The 17,955-nt window shown below is 41.4% G+C and overlaps 1 protein-coding gene across 1 annotated transcript in view; it reads right to left on the reverse strand.

The window, feature by feature from the left end:
- Positions 1–14,867, reverse strand: part of CLTRN (collectrin, amino acid transport regulator) — a 38,844-nt gene extending 23,977 nt beyond the window's left edge. The window contains exons 1-3 of the mRNA XM_002762651.5: positions 14,732–14,867; positions 14,363–14,421; positions 8,691–8,776 (exon numbers count right to left, since the gene is read on the reverse strand). Coding sequence (XP_002762697.1) covers positions 8,691–8,776; positions 14,363–14,421; positions 14,732–14,789 — 203 coding nt within the window. The 5' untranslated portion in view covers positions 14,790–14,867. The remainder of the gene's footprint in view (positions 1–8,690; positions 8,777–14,362; positions 14,422–14,731) is intronic.
- Positions 14,868–17,955: the final 3,088 nt, after the last annotated feature.

The raw sequence follows: 17,955 nt of genomic DNA on the forward strand, positions 1-17,955 counted from the left end.
AGAATACTGTTTCCTTCCTACATGATGGTTCTGCTTAAATACATAACTCCTCTTAAGATTTTAAGCAAATAAAAAGGCAACCTACTGTTCAACAAATGTCACCAACAGAAATGTAACTGTACAGATGTGTTTATATTTTGTTCACATACAAGCAGTTGAACTAAGAATAAGCCCACTTCCCACAGTAGCAATGTTGTGGGAAGGGGGCCAGGAAAGCTTAGCCCTGCTCTGAAGACAGCAAAGACTGTATATGAAGATGGAGACACACTCTAGGCTGGTGCTCCCTACTTGCTTGGATGACGCTTTCATGAACTAACTGATGTCTTGGCCTCCTCAAGAGTAAGAAATCGAAGTCCAATAAGAGCTAACACCCAGACAATGGGGAACTGCTTCTACTCTGGCCATCGTGTGCCAACTCCACCGTGGGAGCATCCTCCTGTGGGACTGAGGTGGAAAAAGAGAAAGAAATTGCAGGGATGGTGGGTGGGGACATTCTTTTCTTAAGTCCACTGCACCTCAATAGACAGGCCTCTAGTTTGAGAGCCAGGATGTTAAACATGCTTCATTCACTGACAAATATTTACTAAGAGCTAACCTTGATTAGCCAATGTGGTTAGGGATAAGGTTAGGAAAAGAGTTCCTACTACAGCGGCATTTAGATTCTGTGCCCCATCCCACGCAGGAATTTAGTGATGCTAAGACTTCTGAAGACCAAGACCAGTGCCTTGAGCCCAACAGAGCATTCAATACCAAAGTGGAAGCAGTAACCCCCATGGTGGTAGAATTTGCATATAGTTCCATGCCCTGTCTGAGAACAGACCCAGGACATGGGGAGGGCAAAGGGCTTCTAGATTTCATGTAGCTTGTCTGTATTCTTTGTCAGGAGGGTTTCTAATCTCCACCCTGATTTAAACTTCATGATCTCCAAGCAAAGAGCACCAGTTTTTATTTGATCAATTGCGGGGTCACTAGGGAGACTATCAAATATTTTGTCCACTTGCAGCAGATTTCTCTATGCCCTGGGACACGAGGACATGAGGCCCAAGTTTGTCCTGTGCTGTAAGCCCCTGTATTGCTGAAGCTTGGCCCACATGGACCATTCAGTAAGTGACTGGGGGGGAAAATGGAAAGATTAAAGAAGGTTAACATCTCAGTGTTTTTGGCATTATTCTGAGAGGGACAAACTGAGGAAGTAAATTGGGCCGGGGTTGTAATAACAGAAAAGAGAGGCAGGGAAGAAAGGGGATTACTTTCTCTAAACTTTGTCTACTCACTTGCAAATACCCAGACAACAAAACAGCACACAGAACTCTCTGGTAAAAGAATAATCCTGAATATACTGTAGACGAAGGTAGCCAAGAAGAACTGCAAATGTGAGAGAAAGTTGATGCTAAAAAGGAAGTAGCATGAAGAATGACTGCACATAGTTGAGTAATTTATGTACTAAGGAACCAAAGGATACAAATTTCTTCCAATTATAGATTATGTGCAACTAAAATGACTTCTCCATGGCCTTTCTTCCAAATGTGACTACACTGACTGTCCTCCAAGATTTGTACATAATGAAAAACATCAACCTACAAGCTTTTCTTGAGCTAAATATGTCTTTTTAAAGCATGTTTTTATGTAATAAATAAACTGAAATGCCAATAGCACAACTAAATAAAAATCCTACTTTTTCAAGATTTTAAATATGAATGAGTCCAACGGAACTTTTTTTGTTAGAGCAGCTCAGCGAAACAAAATTCCAATTTATTGTTCACCATATTGTTTCACACATACATCAAAGAGGCCAACAAATAAATAAACAGAAACTTCACAGACAAAAAAAAAGGCAGGGAGGGGGTGAGAAACCTTTTATCTTTGGCCCTTTTAACTATCTCATAAAACTTATAGTATCTCTAAGTTCATACACACACAAAAAAAACTTGAATACTCAGAATAAGATTTGTTGTTTTGTTTTTGCTTTTTTTCAAGGTTTTTTTTTTTCCTTAACATGTATCATGAACATGGTCATACCACAAGGAAAGTTACAAGTAGGAGAGAGAAAGCTCTGAAGGCTGGTTTGGTCATTTGAGAGCATTAAAAATGGCTGACTCCTAACAATATGTACAAAAATATACCATTAAAATAAAAAATATTGCCGGGCACAGTGGCTCATGCCTGTAATTCCAGTACTCCCAAGGCCAAGGCAGGCAGATCACCTGAGGTCGGGAGTTTGAGACTGGCCTGGCCAATATGGTGAAACCCCGTCTCTACTAAAAATACAAAAATTAGCCGGGCGTGGTGACAAGTGCCTGTAATCCTAGCTACTTGGGAGGCTGAGGCAGGAGAATCACTTAAACCCAGGAGGTAGAGGTTGCAGTGAGCCAAGATCGTGCCACTGCATTCTACCCTGGGTGACAGAGCAAGACTCTATCTCAAAAAATAATAACAATAAATAATGTAAATAAAAAATATGAACAAATTTCTTTCTAAAGTACTTTTAAGAAAAAAAGCTGGGTCTTCGAAGTTTTGGTTGTTTTCTCCTCCTCTGTTTCAAATTCTTCTGGTTTTGGTTGGGTAGTGAAGAGCGCTTGTGACCTGCAGGTGGCGCTGCCTGACAGGCCTCTCTACTTGAAGATGACCACGCTTAGATTCTGAGACAGGGTGGAAGGTGAATGGGTCACAGTAACCTTTTCCCTGTTTTTCTTTTCTTTTAATTTAACTTTTCCTTTTTTGCTGTCTAGTCATCCTCATTGGTCTTCTGCTTCTTGATAACAATGTTGTCATCCTCAGCATCTTCAACTGCCCATTTGCCCATAGCAGCCTCAGCTGCCTCATCTTCATCTTCATCCTCTTCCTCACCATCACCTTCTTCCTCCTCCTTTTCCTGCCCACATTCTTCCTATTCTTCTTCTATCTCATTGTCAGCCTTCTGCTTCACATTTTCCTCATTAGCATTCCCGTTACCAGGACCATCTCTTCCCTTCTCTGCCTCCTCCACAACTTCTTTCTTCTCCTTTAAGCCTTTGGTGATGATCTTGGAGCTGGTGTCCACAGTTGCATCTGACACGGTGGGGCACACCAGTCAGTGACCAACGCAGTGGACTAAAAAGAAACCGAGAGTTTGGGGACTGGCAAGAATGAAGAATCCGAGAGGGGCGGGGTGGCTACAGCAAGCTGGAAGCCGAACCCAGAAACAATGCAAGCATGACTTTCCGGTGCAGCCAGTGGGCTGGTTGAATTATTTGAATTCACTTTAATAATCATTTTGACCAACTGTTTTTACCAAGAAATTGTATTAATTCATACATAAGTGACTTCTTTAAGCAAATCACATAAAAGGTAAAAATGCTTACTTCTTTTCCTCAATTGTGGGAAGCCCTGGTCTGAAGTTTTCTCTAAGAATTGGCTCCACTGCCATTTTTCATCAATGGCGCCAGACAGGGCCAACTGCCTCCAAAGAGTAGTAAGAATCTGGCTCTTGTTTCTGGAAATTAAAAGTAATAAACAGGCGCTGGGCTGCTGTTTTGCAAGCACAAGACCGTTAATCCCCTTACCATGAATACAACAGCACGTTGTTCCTTTTTAGATCACAAGACTTATCCTTGAATAATTAGGCAGAGGAAGAAATCCATTATATATCCTACACCATTTAACTCAGAAAAAGAAAACCTTGCCTGAGCTAGACCTCTACCTCTCTTGCTAAAAATGATAAATTATCTAAAAGTTGATGTTTGAGTAAACCAGGCATATTAAGTTTCCAGTTGACCTGGGAATTAGACTAAACTTTAGACTTACATTATAGCTTTCTTAGAAATTCCTTTCAACATTTTAAAACTGTGAAACAGTTTTAATAAATCTGGCCTAAAACATATTGTAAATAGTTGAAAACACTTAGCTGCCATCTTCAATCCAAGTTCCAGGAAAACCTCAAGTAACCTCAACTAATGAAACCAGAGCTTTCTTTCTCTTTTTTTTTTCTGAGATGGAGTCTCACTCTGTCCCCCAGGCTGGAGTACAGTGGTGTGATTTCAGCTCACTGCAACCTCCACCTCCCAGGTTCAAGCAATTCTCCTGCCTCAGCCTCCGGGGTAGCTGGGATTACAGGCACACACCACCATGCCCAGCTAATTTTTTTTATTTTTAGTAGAGATGGGGTTTTGCCATGTTAGTCAGGCTGGTCTCGAATTCCTGACCTCGTGATCTGTCTGCCTCGGCCTTCCAAAGTGCTGGGATAACAGGCGTGAGCCACTGCATCTGGCCCAGAGCTTTCTCTTAACTTCATTTTTCCATCTATCTCCATTCTGCTTCTAAGAAAATACAACAATAGCAAGAAAAGCATTTAGTATCAGAAATTGTGAATGATGATTCTGAAAGAGTTGTCTTCTTGCTGTTACATTTGGTCTATCTTTCTACAATGTCTACCAGGGCTAGGTTCTTGGGTGTGGGCCTGGTGCAGTGTGGGACCCAGTCTTAGCCCTCATTTGGCTCTCAGTGCCCAGCCCATTGCAGACTTTTAGGAGAGGTCACTTAATCCTTGTCTCTAGTCACAGCAATATAGTTCCACGCACTGGCCTCATGGACCTCAGTGAAGGAGGTTGATGTTGCTCACACTGTTCCCTTTGGGCAGTCTGTCAGCTCCTTCTTCCTCGCCTCTTGACGGCATCTGCGGCAGGTGGTGTGGCTTTCCTGTCACCTCCAGCTACTTAGGCATCCAGGCCAGTCTACCCAAAGCTGCCTTCCTGTCTCCCACCTACAGCTGCTCTCCTTGCAGCAGTTCTGGCCAGAGCAGGGGCCTGAGTTGCGGGCTCCAGCCATTTCCTCCAGGCTCCACTCCCTGCCTGTGCTCCCCTCCCCGATGCTTCATTCTCCTCACTTAGGGACAGGAAAGCAAGATGATTTGGGTGTGAGATACACAAGGAAAGGCCAAATTCTTCTTCCCGGACCAGGGCCCTTGTGGTTCCCCCTGCTGTGAGGGGTCCTCTGTGGTGGTGGGCGTCCAGATGCTCTCCACTTAGAATGCTCCTGTGGGGCCTTCAGGAGCCACTCCGGGGACCTCTGCACTGCATCTTCCTCTGACATGGGTGACGTGCTCTGACCGACTTCCTCCACCCCACCTCAGCTCTGCCTCCAGGGGTGTACACCTCCAGCCTCACTCTGCTGCCTTGTCTTGCCCTGTCTCACTTAGGGACTTGGGCCCAATGGGCAATGACTCCATCCTGTTCCCTTCCAAAGCCTCTGCTTGGCCCCAAGAAAGTATTCAAGTACAGACTGCTCAGAAAGCTGCCTTTTCTCTCCCCAGTCACAGGGACTCAAGCCAGCCTTCCACCGTGAGACTTCTTCAACTAAGAGGCAGCCACCAATTTCTGTCGTAGGTACATTCTCAGTGGCTAGGGACACCACCATATTCTCTAGAGCTCCAACTACTGCTACTCTGGTGGCAACTTGAGGGGGTCCTGAGAATGTCTGCAAGTTGGGGAGCATCCCACCAGAAAAGAATACGCCAGTGTCCCCTCTTACAGAAAACTCTACCCTCTATGAGCACTTCTCTCCCTGACTGGAGATAGGTAGGGATGTGAACAAGAATATTACTCCAAACACAGCCTAACTCGTAAGGAATGGGCACCAACTCATCGGCATTGACCTAGTTATCAACACCCTGACCAGCTGCACTGGCAAATCTGCGCAGGAACCCATTCCCAGCCCTGTTCAAGTCCTAAGGGAGTGAAAATGCCACCGCCCTCTCTGTAAGCCCACACCTCAGCCCCTCTGACCCTCTTAAGGAATCCCTGGCTTCTCTTCCACTGCCTGCCTGCAGTGATGGTTACTGGACCAGATCAGCTCTCCAGCAAGACATCACTTCCTTTTTTATAGCCAAGAAAGCTTCTACTGTAAGTATATGCCAATTGTAGGTTTCCAAATAGGAAGAGTCATGCTCAGGAGACAATGAGCTCTGTGTCATTGCTGGTGATCAAACTGGATATGAGATGTTTTAGATATCCCCCTGGGTAAAAGGTGGGATGAAAGTGAGAATATTTATTATTCTGTTAATTACGTGAATATCTTTATTTTTAATTCATGTGATTTGGTTTATTCTTTGTGCTTCACAGTTTTCTGCAATATTAGTGGATAAATAATGATCGGGGGAAGACAATAAACAGCCAGCACCCAAGACTTGGACCCTGAAGCTATCCTGGAAAGGAATATTTGCCATACTCCTTCAGTCTGCCCACACTGGCACCAAAAGATCTCTGGAAGCTGCCTTTAAAATGTAACCCATTTGCCAAGCTACTGGTGTCTTCCATTCACCTGCCACACTGGAGAGAAGCAGCCTCTCCGCAAAGCTATTTTCAGTTCAATCTTGCATTATGTGGTGCCCTTTCCCATAGCTCTTCATGTAGGGGTGCAGCTTCCAATACGGCGGCGAAGGTGAAATCCAGGCCAGCAGCTGAATTGCATCTTAAACACATCCCGCTCATCACTCATCCCCTTGATAGCAGTATTACCAGGACTCATACTGCCTGACTCTTTACAGAAAAATGTGTACTGACCCTCAGTCTAGTTTTGCAGTTTGGATTTTTACAACTGACACTGGAAACAAAAGCTTCTACTTTGTTGAAAATGCCATTACTTTCAATGGCAAAAACCACAATTACTTTTGCGCCAACCCAATATATATCCAGTGTGCCCAATTTGTTTCTTTTTCTTTTTTTTTTTTTTTTTTTGAGACAAGGTCTCACTCTGTTGCCCAGGCTAGAGTGCAGTGGCACCTTCATAGTTCACTGCAGCCTCAAACTCCTGAGCTTAAGTGATCCTCCCATCTCAGCCCCCCAAGTAGCTGGGACTACAGGTGTGTGCCACCGTGTCCAGCTAATTTTTGCATTTTTTGTAGAGACGAGCTTTCGCCATGTTGCCCAGGCTGGTCTCGAACTCCTGGGCTCAAGTGATCTTCCTGCCTCAGCCTCCCAAAGTTTGAGGATTGTAGGTGTGAGCCACTGTACCCAGCCCCAGTATGCCCAATTGTAAGTCAAACAACCTTTCAAATAAACTAGATCAGATATTCATAGACTCCTACAATGTTCCAGATTCTGAAGAAAGACATTTTAAAGGTAAACTCCCAAAAATTAATATGAAATGTTCTATATATTTAAATTAATTTTTCCTAAGAATGGAAACACTTGATATAACTTACTCATGTGCTAGGTGAAATGTGATCACTTAAAGGAACTAATAGTGCCATGAACACAGCAGTGTATAAAACTTGCTTAAAAGAGGCTTATAAGAAAATACAAAGAGAATATTTAAGGGGTTACCATTGTGAGATAACCAGTGGATTTTCTTATTTTTTTCATTTTCAATTTTTTGTAATGTAATCACCTTATTTTTATTGAAAACCCTTATTATAAATAGTTATGAAAGAATGCTGCAGCTTAATAGCGTGAAATACAATATATATATGATCTATAAAACAGGAAGAGAACTTACTTAGGGCCAAGTTTTGTTTTGTTATATACCTTCTTGTAATTTTTTGAATTATGTTAATATATTATTTTTAAATAGATATGAAAAATATACGTATGTACACACAAATATATATATGTTCATTTTGCTCCCTCAGATTCCACTCTTCTGTTTCATTCTTTATATTCATATCCCATGCATCAGATATTGTGGATATGAGGGAGACCAATTAATAGTAATCATCTACACCAGGCCTTGAATTACTATAGAAATAAGACAAAAAGATTGTACAGATGGGAGACTGAAATAAAAGGCAAGGTTGGAGGATATGACTTTAATCAGCAGGCAAATTTTCTTAGTTTAAAAATAACTTCTGAATGAAATATATTCCCCTCCATTGTCTCAAGTAGAGCATAACGGAGGCAGGTATTGTCCTATACTGTAGTAATACACAAGACATTAACCCCTCATATAAAATGGCACCTACTAATCTAAATGCTCCTCAGCTGCAAACAGCAAGTATAACCTTAGGGTGTATGCACCTGTGCATGCAGGGCCTGGTTCTGTACTTAGGTAGGGAGTTTCACGAGAGATGCCTGCTATCATTTGGGGAAAGCTACCTCCGAAGGAGAAAGGAACCCATGCCCAGGTTCTCCTTCCAGCTCACCAATCAGATAAGTCATTTTCCTCTCAAGGGGAGGAGTGAAGAAGGGAATAGAGAAAGACTAGGAATGTTACCCTCATCACAAATAGAGAAAGAAGGAAACATCATAGAGAAGATTCCTCCAGAAGACTAGACAAAAATGTAAAACTATTAAAAGTCATACTAAGTGCTTTTAAGAAAATAAACAAGGTACTATGATAAATACCAAGAGTGGAAAGAACTCATACACACTTAGGTTATTTTCAAAATAAAATTCTTTAGTATCTATCTATCTGCAAGAAAAATTATATATACATATATATATATATATATATACACACACAATAGAAATGTAGAAAGCTTAGGATATGTAGCTGCAATATTGAGGGCTATTTATCTTCATATTGTCTATTAAACAAAGAACACTGTTGGAACATGATATGAACTGTAAATGAGCTGGATTACAAGAGTTATTTTTAAGTTTGTGAATCCCTTAGAAAAATTAACTTAATAAATTATGTTCAAGATCAAGGTTTGAAATAATATAGTATCTCAAATAATACTGCAAATAATCAGTTAAGATTTCTCATTGTTTGCTTACTCTGTTGCTTCTCTGTTGGGAACTTTTCTCATGGAGAAAGCTACCATCGCTTTGAAGAGATATTCTTCATTTGTATCCCAGGCATACTGAAAGAGAAGGAAAACAGAAAGTGTATGGAGGAAAACATGGTCCACTGGGTTCTAACTGTACCCACAGTGGTTCTCTCTCTCTTTCTTTCTCTCTCTCTCTCTACACACACACACACACACACACACACACAGACACACACACACACCCCTTTCTCATACATTAGATACTGGAAACCATGATCAATTATATCCCCATAATGTTTAGGGTAGGTTTCTTGGCCATTCTAAGTTTGGTGTGTCTCCTGTTGTACTATCTTCCTAAGAACCTGCACATCAGTAGCCAAATAGGGAATTTGGATATTTTATCCTGGCCATATATGGTCCATTTCCATTTCCTTCCTCTCTTTCTCTATTCCCTCATTAACTCTCTCCCAGTTGCCTTTATTAACATCAGCACAATTTTTTAAAAATTTGCTTAGCCAGAAACTTGAGTGTGTGTGCATATTATGCTCTGAATTTTGTCCTCACCAAAAAAATTTCATGTTGAAGTCCTAACTTGCAATACCTCAGAATGTAACTGTATTTGGAGATAGAGTCTTTGCAGAGGTGATTAAGTTAAAATGAAGTTGTTAGGGTAGGCCCTAATCCAATATGATTGATGTCCTTAGAAGAGAAAATTTGGACACAGAGGGAAGATGATGTGAAGACACAGGGAGAAGATGGCCATCTACATACAGGCCAAAGAGAAAGGACTAGAACAGATCCTTCCCTCGCAGCCCGCGGAAGGAACCAACCTTATGACATGTTGACTTCCGGGACTGAGAGCAAATAAATTTCTGTTGTGTAGCTCCCCAGGCTGTGGTACTCTGTTATGGCAACCCTAGCATATTAATATAGTATATCGGACTCATTCTGCTCCCTAATGCAGCAAATGCAAAAAGCCTGAGGCAAAAAGAAACTGAGCTGTTTAAGGACCAACAAGGAAGGTAGCAACTAAAGCAGAAGCAGGAAGGGAGAAAATAACAAAAGCTGAGGGGAGGGGAGGAACTTGGTTAGGGTGGGCATTGGTATATCACAAGGACATTGTCAGGATTGGGGTTTCACTCTGGGATGGGGAAACATATTTTACCGTTGCTGCCTTTCTCCTCTCTGGTGGCAGGGGGTATAGTAAGTAAAAATAAATGAGTCCTAAATAACAACAAAAAATGTATTACTCAGTTACCTTCTCTGGGTAAGGTTTATGACTGTGCTGTACTTCTTCCTTTCTCCTAAACATTTTCATAACACATTCTTTTTTGGGAGGGAGAAGGGATGGTGTCTTGCTGTGCTGTCCAGGCTGGTCTCAAATGTGTGGCCTTAAGTGATGCTCCCACCTTGGCCTCTGTAACATAGAACCTTAAACTTCCTTCAGTTGCTTCTTCCACTTCACCCTTTTCTCCTTCAGTCCTACCTTGTGTAACTTTGCTGTAAGATGTTACCAGAAAGAACAGAAAAGGGGGACAAGAGTAGTGACTCACACCTATAATCCCAACACTTTGGGAGGTCAAGATGGGTGGATCACTTGAGCCCAGGAGCTTAAGACTAGCCTGGGCAACATAGTGAAACCCCATCTCTACCAAAAAACAAAAACAAAAACACAAAAAAAATGAAAAATTAGCCAAGCATGGTGGAATGCACCTGTGGTCCCAGCTACTCAGGAGGCTGAGGCAGGAGGATTGCTTGAGCCTGAGAAGTGGAGGTTGCAGTGAGCCAAGATCATGCCACTGCACTCTAGCCTGGATGACAGAGTAAGGCCCTGTCTCCAAAAAAGAAAGAAAGAAAGAAAGAATGGAAATGGAAAAATAACTTTTCTCACATGTAAATATTAAATACTGAATTTTAATGTCAACTTTAGGTCTTATTTGAAGTGCTCCTTCAATCTTTTAACGTGAACTTTTCATTGATATTATACTATGAAAGTTTGACAGTAACTGACTCATGGTATAGCTCTTTGTTTTTGATAATGCATTTGTTTCCAATATTATTTTTATTCAGAATAAGAGTAGCTATAATCTAACCTAATAATAATTGAATAAAACATGAAGAAAAAATGAGTCTGATTAAAAATAGTTCAGAAACACTATTCAGACAAGGAAGGCTTATTAACAGAATGTGAACACGAGGAATAAGCCTGCTCAAGAACAGATGTCAATAACAAGCTCAGTGTGGAAAACGAAAATAAAGATGCTAGCCAGCTCTCCCTGGGTCGTGAATTTCAGTTGCTCTTAAGATCTTGGGGACAATTGACCTGATCTCCTGTTCTTCCATTTGTTCATCTCAAAAAAAAAAAGAGCATAAGCTGGCCACGTATGGGTCTAATTTTGGCCACAGAACAAAGTCCCAAGCTATTTAGATCAGAACAGGATTGATGCAGTTCTAGATTGGGCTGGGTATCCTGCCAATGGAACCAACTTATCTTGGGCAAGTGTGAAAGGATTGAAAGCTTACGCATAGGACATAGTAAATTTCTCCTAAGGCATTCAAACATTTCAAAGAGAGAGCCTCTACTTGTAAAAAGGAATTGAACACATATATTAATGAGAAAATGTACAACTTAAGAGAGGATAAGGTAAGAGTTACTAAAGCTAAACATTTCTATACTTTTGGTGGCACATATACACCATGGAATATTATGCAGCAATCAGAAATGATGAGTTCGTGTCGTTTGTAGGGACATGGATGAATCTGGAGAACATCATTCTCAGCAAACTGACACAAGAACAGAAAATGAAATACCACATATTCTCACTCATAGGTGGGTGATGAAAAATGAGAACACATGGACACAGGGAGGGGAGTACTAAACACTGGGGTCTATTGGGGGGGAAAGGGGAGGGTCAGCGGAGGGGGGAGCTGGGGAGGGATAGCCTGGGGAAAAATGACAAATGTGGGTGAAGGGGAGAAAGGAAGCAAAACACACTGCCATGTGTGTACCTATGCAACTGTCTTGCACGTTCTGCACATGTACCCCAAAACCTAAAATGCAATAAAAAATTAAAAAAAAAACATTTCTATACATTATGATCCATCAATCTACTCCTGAGTAAATACCCCAAAAAAAGAAAGCATATGGAAAATACATGTATAAGAATGTTAATAGCAGCTTAGCTACCTGTTATGCAAATACTTGACACACAATAGGTGCTCAAAGTGAACACAGTGTGAACACATTTTTGAACACATCTTTATATCCCACATGTGGCTTCACAGACCAAGTGGTACAAATTAATTGCATATATTTATCTATTAATTCAGATGCCTTAGTTCATCATTTCAATAACATGTGCCAAGACCTTAAATGCCCCAGCTCACCTTGCTTTTTGCACACATCTAAGAACACTCAAATCATGGCTAATCCCACATTTTGGGTAAGCAATTGGTATAACTAGAGAAAATTACAAAACAGGGTTAACTGATTTAACTCTAAATTCATGATGACCCACCCACAAATTGCCTAGGAATCCCTAAAGATTCACCATCAGGTCTCTTTCTCATGGGTCACATAACTATTTCAAACCTCTCTCTAGAGAGAGAAATGATGGTCAAAGCTACATCTCATCAACTTCAACTCTCCCATCCTCCTGACATCAAGATACAACACTTCCTCCATAGACACGTGTCTTAGCTGCCTCCTCTCCTGAAGTTCCAGACAGGACTATGCCTATCGGTGGCCATTTCCTTCACTCATATTAGGAACGCTTCTCGTCTGCCCTTCTCAGATCTAAACAACATCAGCTCCTCTCCATTCTATGTATTCAGCTCTGGCTGGAGTCTGTTCACTGTCTTTTAACCAAGCTCAAGATTTTCCCATTAAAGCAACAGCAAAAACAAATCACTTTATTCAGTATTCCTTTCTTCTACCTACTGCTATCCCTTTCCTGCCCTTCACAGCCAAATTATCCCAGTTGTCCACATGTCTGTTTCCACATGTTCATCACTCATTTATTTTTTAACTCTCTACTATCTGTCTTCCAGCTCCTCCACCCCACAAAAACAGCTCTTTCTAAAATCACCATTGACCTCCACATTGCCTAACACAATGAGCATTTTTCAGCCATCTTCTGGCTTGGCCTCTCAACAGCAGTTGATGCTCCTGAACACTCCTTTCATTTCAAAACAAAACTCCCTAACACAGCCCACATATTCCTTGGCCTGCCTGCTCCTCTCTCGCTAAGCTCATCACCTGCCATGTTCCTCCTCACTGCCCCAGTTCCAGATATTTCTGGCCTCTTTCTATCCTTTACTCTCACCAAGCTGCTGCCTGTGATAAGCCTTTGCACATGCTGTTCCCTCTGCCTTTCCTTCTTTCATTTCCTGGTTCACTTAAACTCAAGCTTCAGACATCACAGTAAGTGCCAGGTATTGTGGCCCTTGACAAAGCCAAAGTGCCCTTGTACTTCTTCCCGTAATACTTGTCGAGATTGCACATTTGCATTTGGTTTACTGAATATTTAATAGATGACCAATTTCATTACTACTACTGTCAGCTCCACAAGGGTAAGGACAAACCTTAATCACCATTACATCCCAGCATTCAGCATGGTACCTGCCATTGGAGGATATACTGGGATGGCCAGCCTTGCACACTAGTAGAGATGGATTCTGCACTCAGACTGCCTGGGCTCAAATCTTACCTCTGCCACTTGCTGACTTGAAATACTGAGCATGTTACTTAATTTCTTTGTACCTTGGTTTTCTCATCCATCCAGTGAGAATAGGAATACCTATACTACTACCTTCCTCAAAGGGTTGTGGTGGAGGCTAAATGATTTGCTAGGAGTAAGGTGCTTAGAAGAGCCCCGGCTAAAAAGTAAGCTAAGTTCTCAATAAATGCTGGCTGTTATAACAATCATTACTCTTGAGTAAATAATAAAATAACAAATTCATGAATTGATCTGCAAACAGAATACCTCTAAGTTTCTTTAGCAATGTTTTTTCTATTTCCAGCCTGAGGCATGTTAATATCACCTTCTGCTGGGGGGAAAACTTTGCAGACCACACTGGGAAACTGAAACTAGATTTAGACAATACTGCCTTATTAATTCAATGATCTTTACCATTCTTATAGCCACATGGGCCCTATGGCCATTTTTTTTAACTTCTATTTCATAAGCATATATTTCATATTGTTACTTTGATAATTGAGAATTGAAGAAACATCATGTTCAAATTAGAAATTTTTTGTGCTATGAAAGACTTTATGTGGGTAGAAACATCCCTTCTTTTCAATGAGTAGAAAATCGAGGCTAACAAAATTCAAATGACCAACAGTGAGAATCCAGACCCAATCCAGACCTGAGCGACTGACTCAGGCCACTTGGCTCCACTATCCCAAGGTGAGATGCTGGTTTTTTAAGTTGTTTTGTGTGGCACAAAACTTCACATATCTTCTAGCATACACTACCGATTAAATATTTTATGCAAACCTACTTTATTAAAAATTCATATTGTTCTATAATCTATCTTTAAGAGAGGATTAGATTTGAGTCTTTAGAAATAATTTATTGAAGATTAAGATAACTATTCAGACAGGCCCATTATTAGAGAAAGTACAGTGCTATTAGCAAACAAAATTGAAAATGAACACTCAGGTGCTCCACTTACTGCTTTATCTCCCAGAGCCGTTCTGATACTAAGTCTCACTTTAAAAGCATTTTCTGCACCTGCCAGAAAGAAAAAAGAAAGAGCAGTATATGAGGATTGAGATCTGCCAAAACAGAGTCTAAAAATCCTAATATATAATGCAACTCAAACCAACGGAGCACAGAGCTACAATTACAGTGCCCAAGTGCTCCTGGAAATGCACCCTAAATCACCTTAGATGGTTTAACATTTCCTTTCAGACTCATTAAACACAGCCCCAACTTTCAAGCCACAACATGTCTGCAGATTTAGGAAAATAAAGGGTTCTTTCAGTCAATGACTTGTGAATCATGTAGAAAACTGTTCATCTAAAGTTTCAAGGCTACATACCTGGTTGACAGAGCTCAGCATGAATAGCGGTCACCAGAAAAAAGAGCAGCCGCAACATTCTTTCAGAGTGGAAAACACAAGGCAAAGTGAGAAAAAAAAATCCACGCTGCACTTAAAGCTGCCTTAGCCATTCTGTGACCCGGATTAGAATATCAGAGAAACAAGCGAGCCACCACCTAAAAGGTTTAATGATTAACACCCATCATTTGGGTTAATACTTCCATAAAATCAGCCCATCTCCTGTCAGTTATTTATAAAAACCTGTTTGGAAAACAGATTAGTTGTTTTCCCCACACCAACTCTTCCTCAAAAGAATGTTTCTTCATCTGACTCAAAGGTGGAATCCTCCCCTGACCCCTTCTGCGATTCTCTGGTTAGGTGCATGGTGGGAAGAATTGAGTCCTGTCCAGAGGTTTTCTTGGCATGCACTTTCTACCTTTTCGAGGTTAAGACACCTGGTTCATAGACAGGCTATCTATCCTCATTCAGGAAACAAACGTGACTCCTTTCTCTCTCTGGTAAACAAAGGGTGCCCTTCCTGTCAAGGGCCTCACCTGACTCTCACCACAGCAGGTGAACATCCCAGGAGAGCTATGGAGCTCCCACTTCCAACACGGGAATGACTGTGTTCAGCCCTGAGGTCTGACGCTTGAGTTAAATCCAACTTAGTGATACAGAGCAGCACTGTCCGAGGGACATTCTGTGGCGATGGGAAGGTTCTATATCTGTGCTATCCAGTATGGCAGCCACTAGAGGTAAGGGGCCATTGAGCACTGGAAATGGAGCTAGTGTTGCTGAGAAAGGGAATTTTTCTTTAATCCAAATTAAGCAGGCACACGGGCTACTGAGTAGTACTCTGATCAGTACAGCAATACAACAGTAATTCAGAGCTACCCACCCTGCAGTAGCTTCACTGGGTTATTTCTCTAATCCTCAGGCAACACTTCATAATTGCTATTATCACATGGGAGGGAACTCAGGCTCCAGCGTCGAAGACTTTGGCAGCAATGGGATGAGTGGGATGGGTGTCACTTTACCAGCTAGGTGGACTTATACTTGAACCCTGTCTCCACCACAACCAACTGCTCTGCGTCTCCAGTCATCATTGCTCAACACTGAAATCGACCAAATACCACACGGTCTCACTGGTAAGTGGGAGCTAAACATTGAGTACACATGGTCACAAAGAAGGGACAACAGAAAAAGGGACCTACTTAAGGATAAAGGGTAGGAGGAGGGAGAGGATCGAAAAACTACCTATCAAATACTATGCTTATTATCTGGGTGACAAAATAATCTGTACACCAAACTCCCGTGACACACAATTCATCTATATAACAAACCTCCACATGTTCCCCGAAACTAAAAGTTAAAAAACACCCTGAAGTTGCAACGAAACCTCAGAGATGCTCTAAGAATTAAGATAATGAGTGTCAAAGAATCTTTCCACTGGCGGGCATTGCACAGATGCCAATCGACGCCCCACCCAGAGGTTGATGTCAGGGCTTTCCTCTCTACCGTGCTGCCTCTTTATAAATTCAGTCAGTCCCAAATTCCACCCTGTTCCTGGAAAATTATGAATGGCAGAATGAGATTGGGTGACCCTGGCGTTAAATAGAAATATGGATTTTCAAAGCAACAATGGGGAAAATATCAACAATGAGATTTCTGCAGCACTTTGAGAAACACATCATTTGTCCCTCCTTGTAAGGGTGGTATTTTATTGTAAAGGACCCATTTCTGTCAACTAAAACCAGCTGAGGAAGCTTTTTCTCATCTCCTTCACCTTGGTTGCAAGGACATGGAGTCAGGAAAAGCTATACTAAAGGGAGAGGCAGCCACAAGTCAGCCCAGCCATTCTAGCAGTGTCACTCTATTAGATGCGATGGAAATTTCCAGAAGGAAGAGCTCACCTAGCTAACCCCTGAAAGAAAACAAAGGCAGGCTAGATGAAGTCATCTTGGGAAATGTTAAACGAGATAAAGTCATCACTGGAAGGAAAAGTCAATATACCTAGAGATAGAGATTGTAACAAAGCATTTTATTTGCATCAAGGAAGAAAGCTATGTGAAGGACATAGAAATCTGCTTCAGCTTCTCTTTAGCCTTACACTACATAAAAGTATCTGGCCAGGCGCAGTGGCTCACTCCTAGAATACCAGCACTTTGGGAGGTCGAGGCGGGTGGATCACCTGAGGTCAGGAATTCAAGACCAGCCTGACCAACATGGAGAAACCCCATCTCTACTAAAAACACAAAAATTAGCTGGGTGTGGTGGCGCATGCCTGTAATCCCAGCTACTTGAGAAGCTGAGGCAGGAGAAATGCTTGAACCCAGGAGGCGGTTGCAGTGAGCCGAGATCACGCCATCGCACTCCAGCCTGGGCAACAAGAGCAAAACTGCATCTCAAAAAAAAAAAAAAAGTATCAAGTGGCTCTCTTGGCTTTTAGTAGTCATCTATGTAACTAGGGTTGAAGACAGTAAAACAGAGTCTTAGTGTAAGTCATTCATTTGAGAAGACAATCTCTTTTGAATTATGGTTTCTCAATGTTTGTTGTACCATCTTTTAAAAAGAGCAATAGAAATTCTTTTTAGAAAGTACAAAGAAGCACCAGGAGAAACATAAAAATCATCTGTAATTCCACCAGCATCAACGAATGATCAATGTTAATGTTTTCTAAATATTTGGAAGATACCTTTCTGCCTTGTGTTTTCTTTTCTGTGTATATATGTAAATACATGCACAATTTTTCTTAAAAGCAAAACTGGGATCATGTTATTATGCAGCTTTGTCATCTTTGTTGAACTTGCGTTTTGTTGTTGTTTGTTGTTGTTTTTATGGAGACAAGATCTTGCTGTGACGCCCAGGCTGGAGTGCAGTGGCACCATCATAGCTCAGTGCAGCCTCGACCTCATGGGCTCAAGCGACCCTCCTGCCTCAGCTCCCCGAGTTGAAACACAGAAACCTGCTTCAGCTTTCCTTTAGTCTTGCATTTCTTAAAAGCGAAAATTTTCTCCATAAGCTTTTACTTAGTCATCTATGTAACTAGAATCGAAGACAATAAAATACTGAATTTTAGTCAGCATAAACCATTCATCTGAAAAGGGAAGACAATTTCTTCTTATTTCATTAAGATTTCTCAATATTTGTTTTCTCTTCTTAAAAAGGATTGAAAAAAGCAATAGAAATTCTGTATAGACAATACAGGGAAGCAAAAAAAAAAG

This window comes from Callithrix jacchus, chromosome X (assembly GCF_049354715.1).
Source record: "Callithrix jacchus isolate 240 chromosome X, calJac240_pri, whole genome shotgun sequence".
Lineage (NCBI taxonomy): Eukaryota > Metazoa > Chordata > Mammalia > Primates > Cebidae > Callithrix > Callithrix jacchus.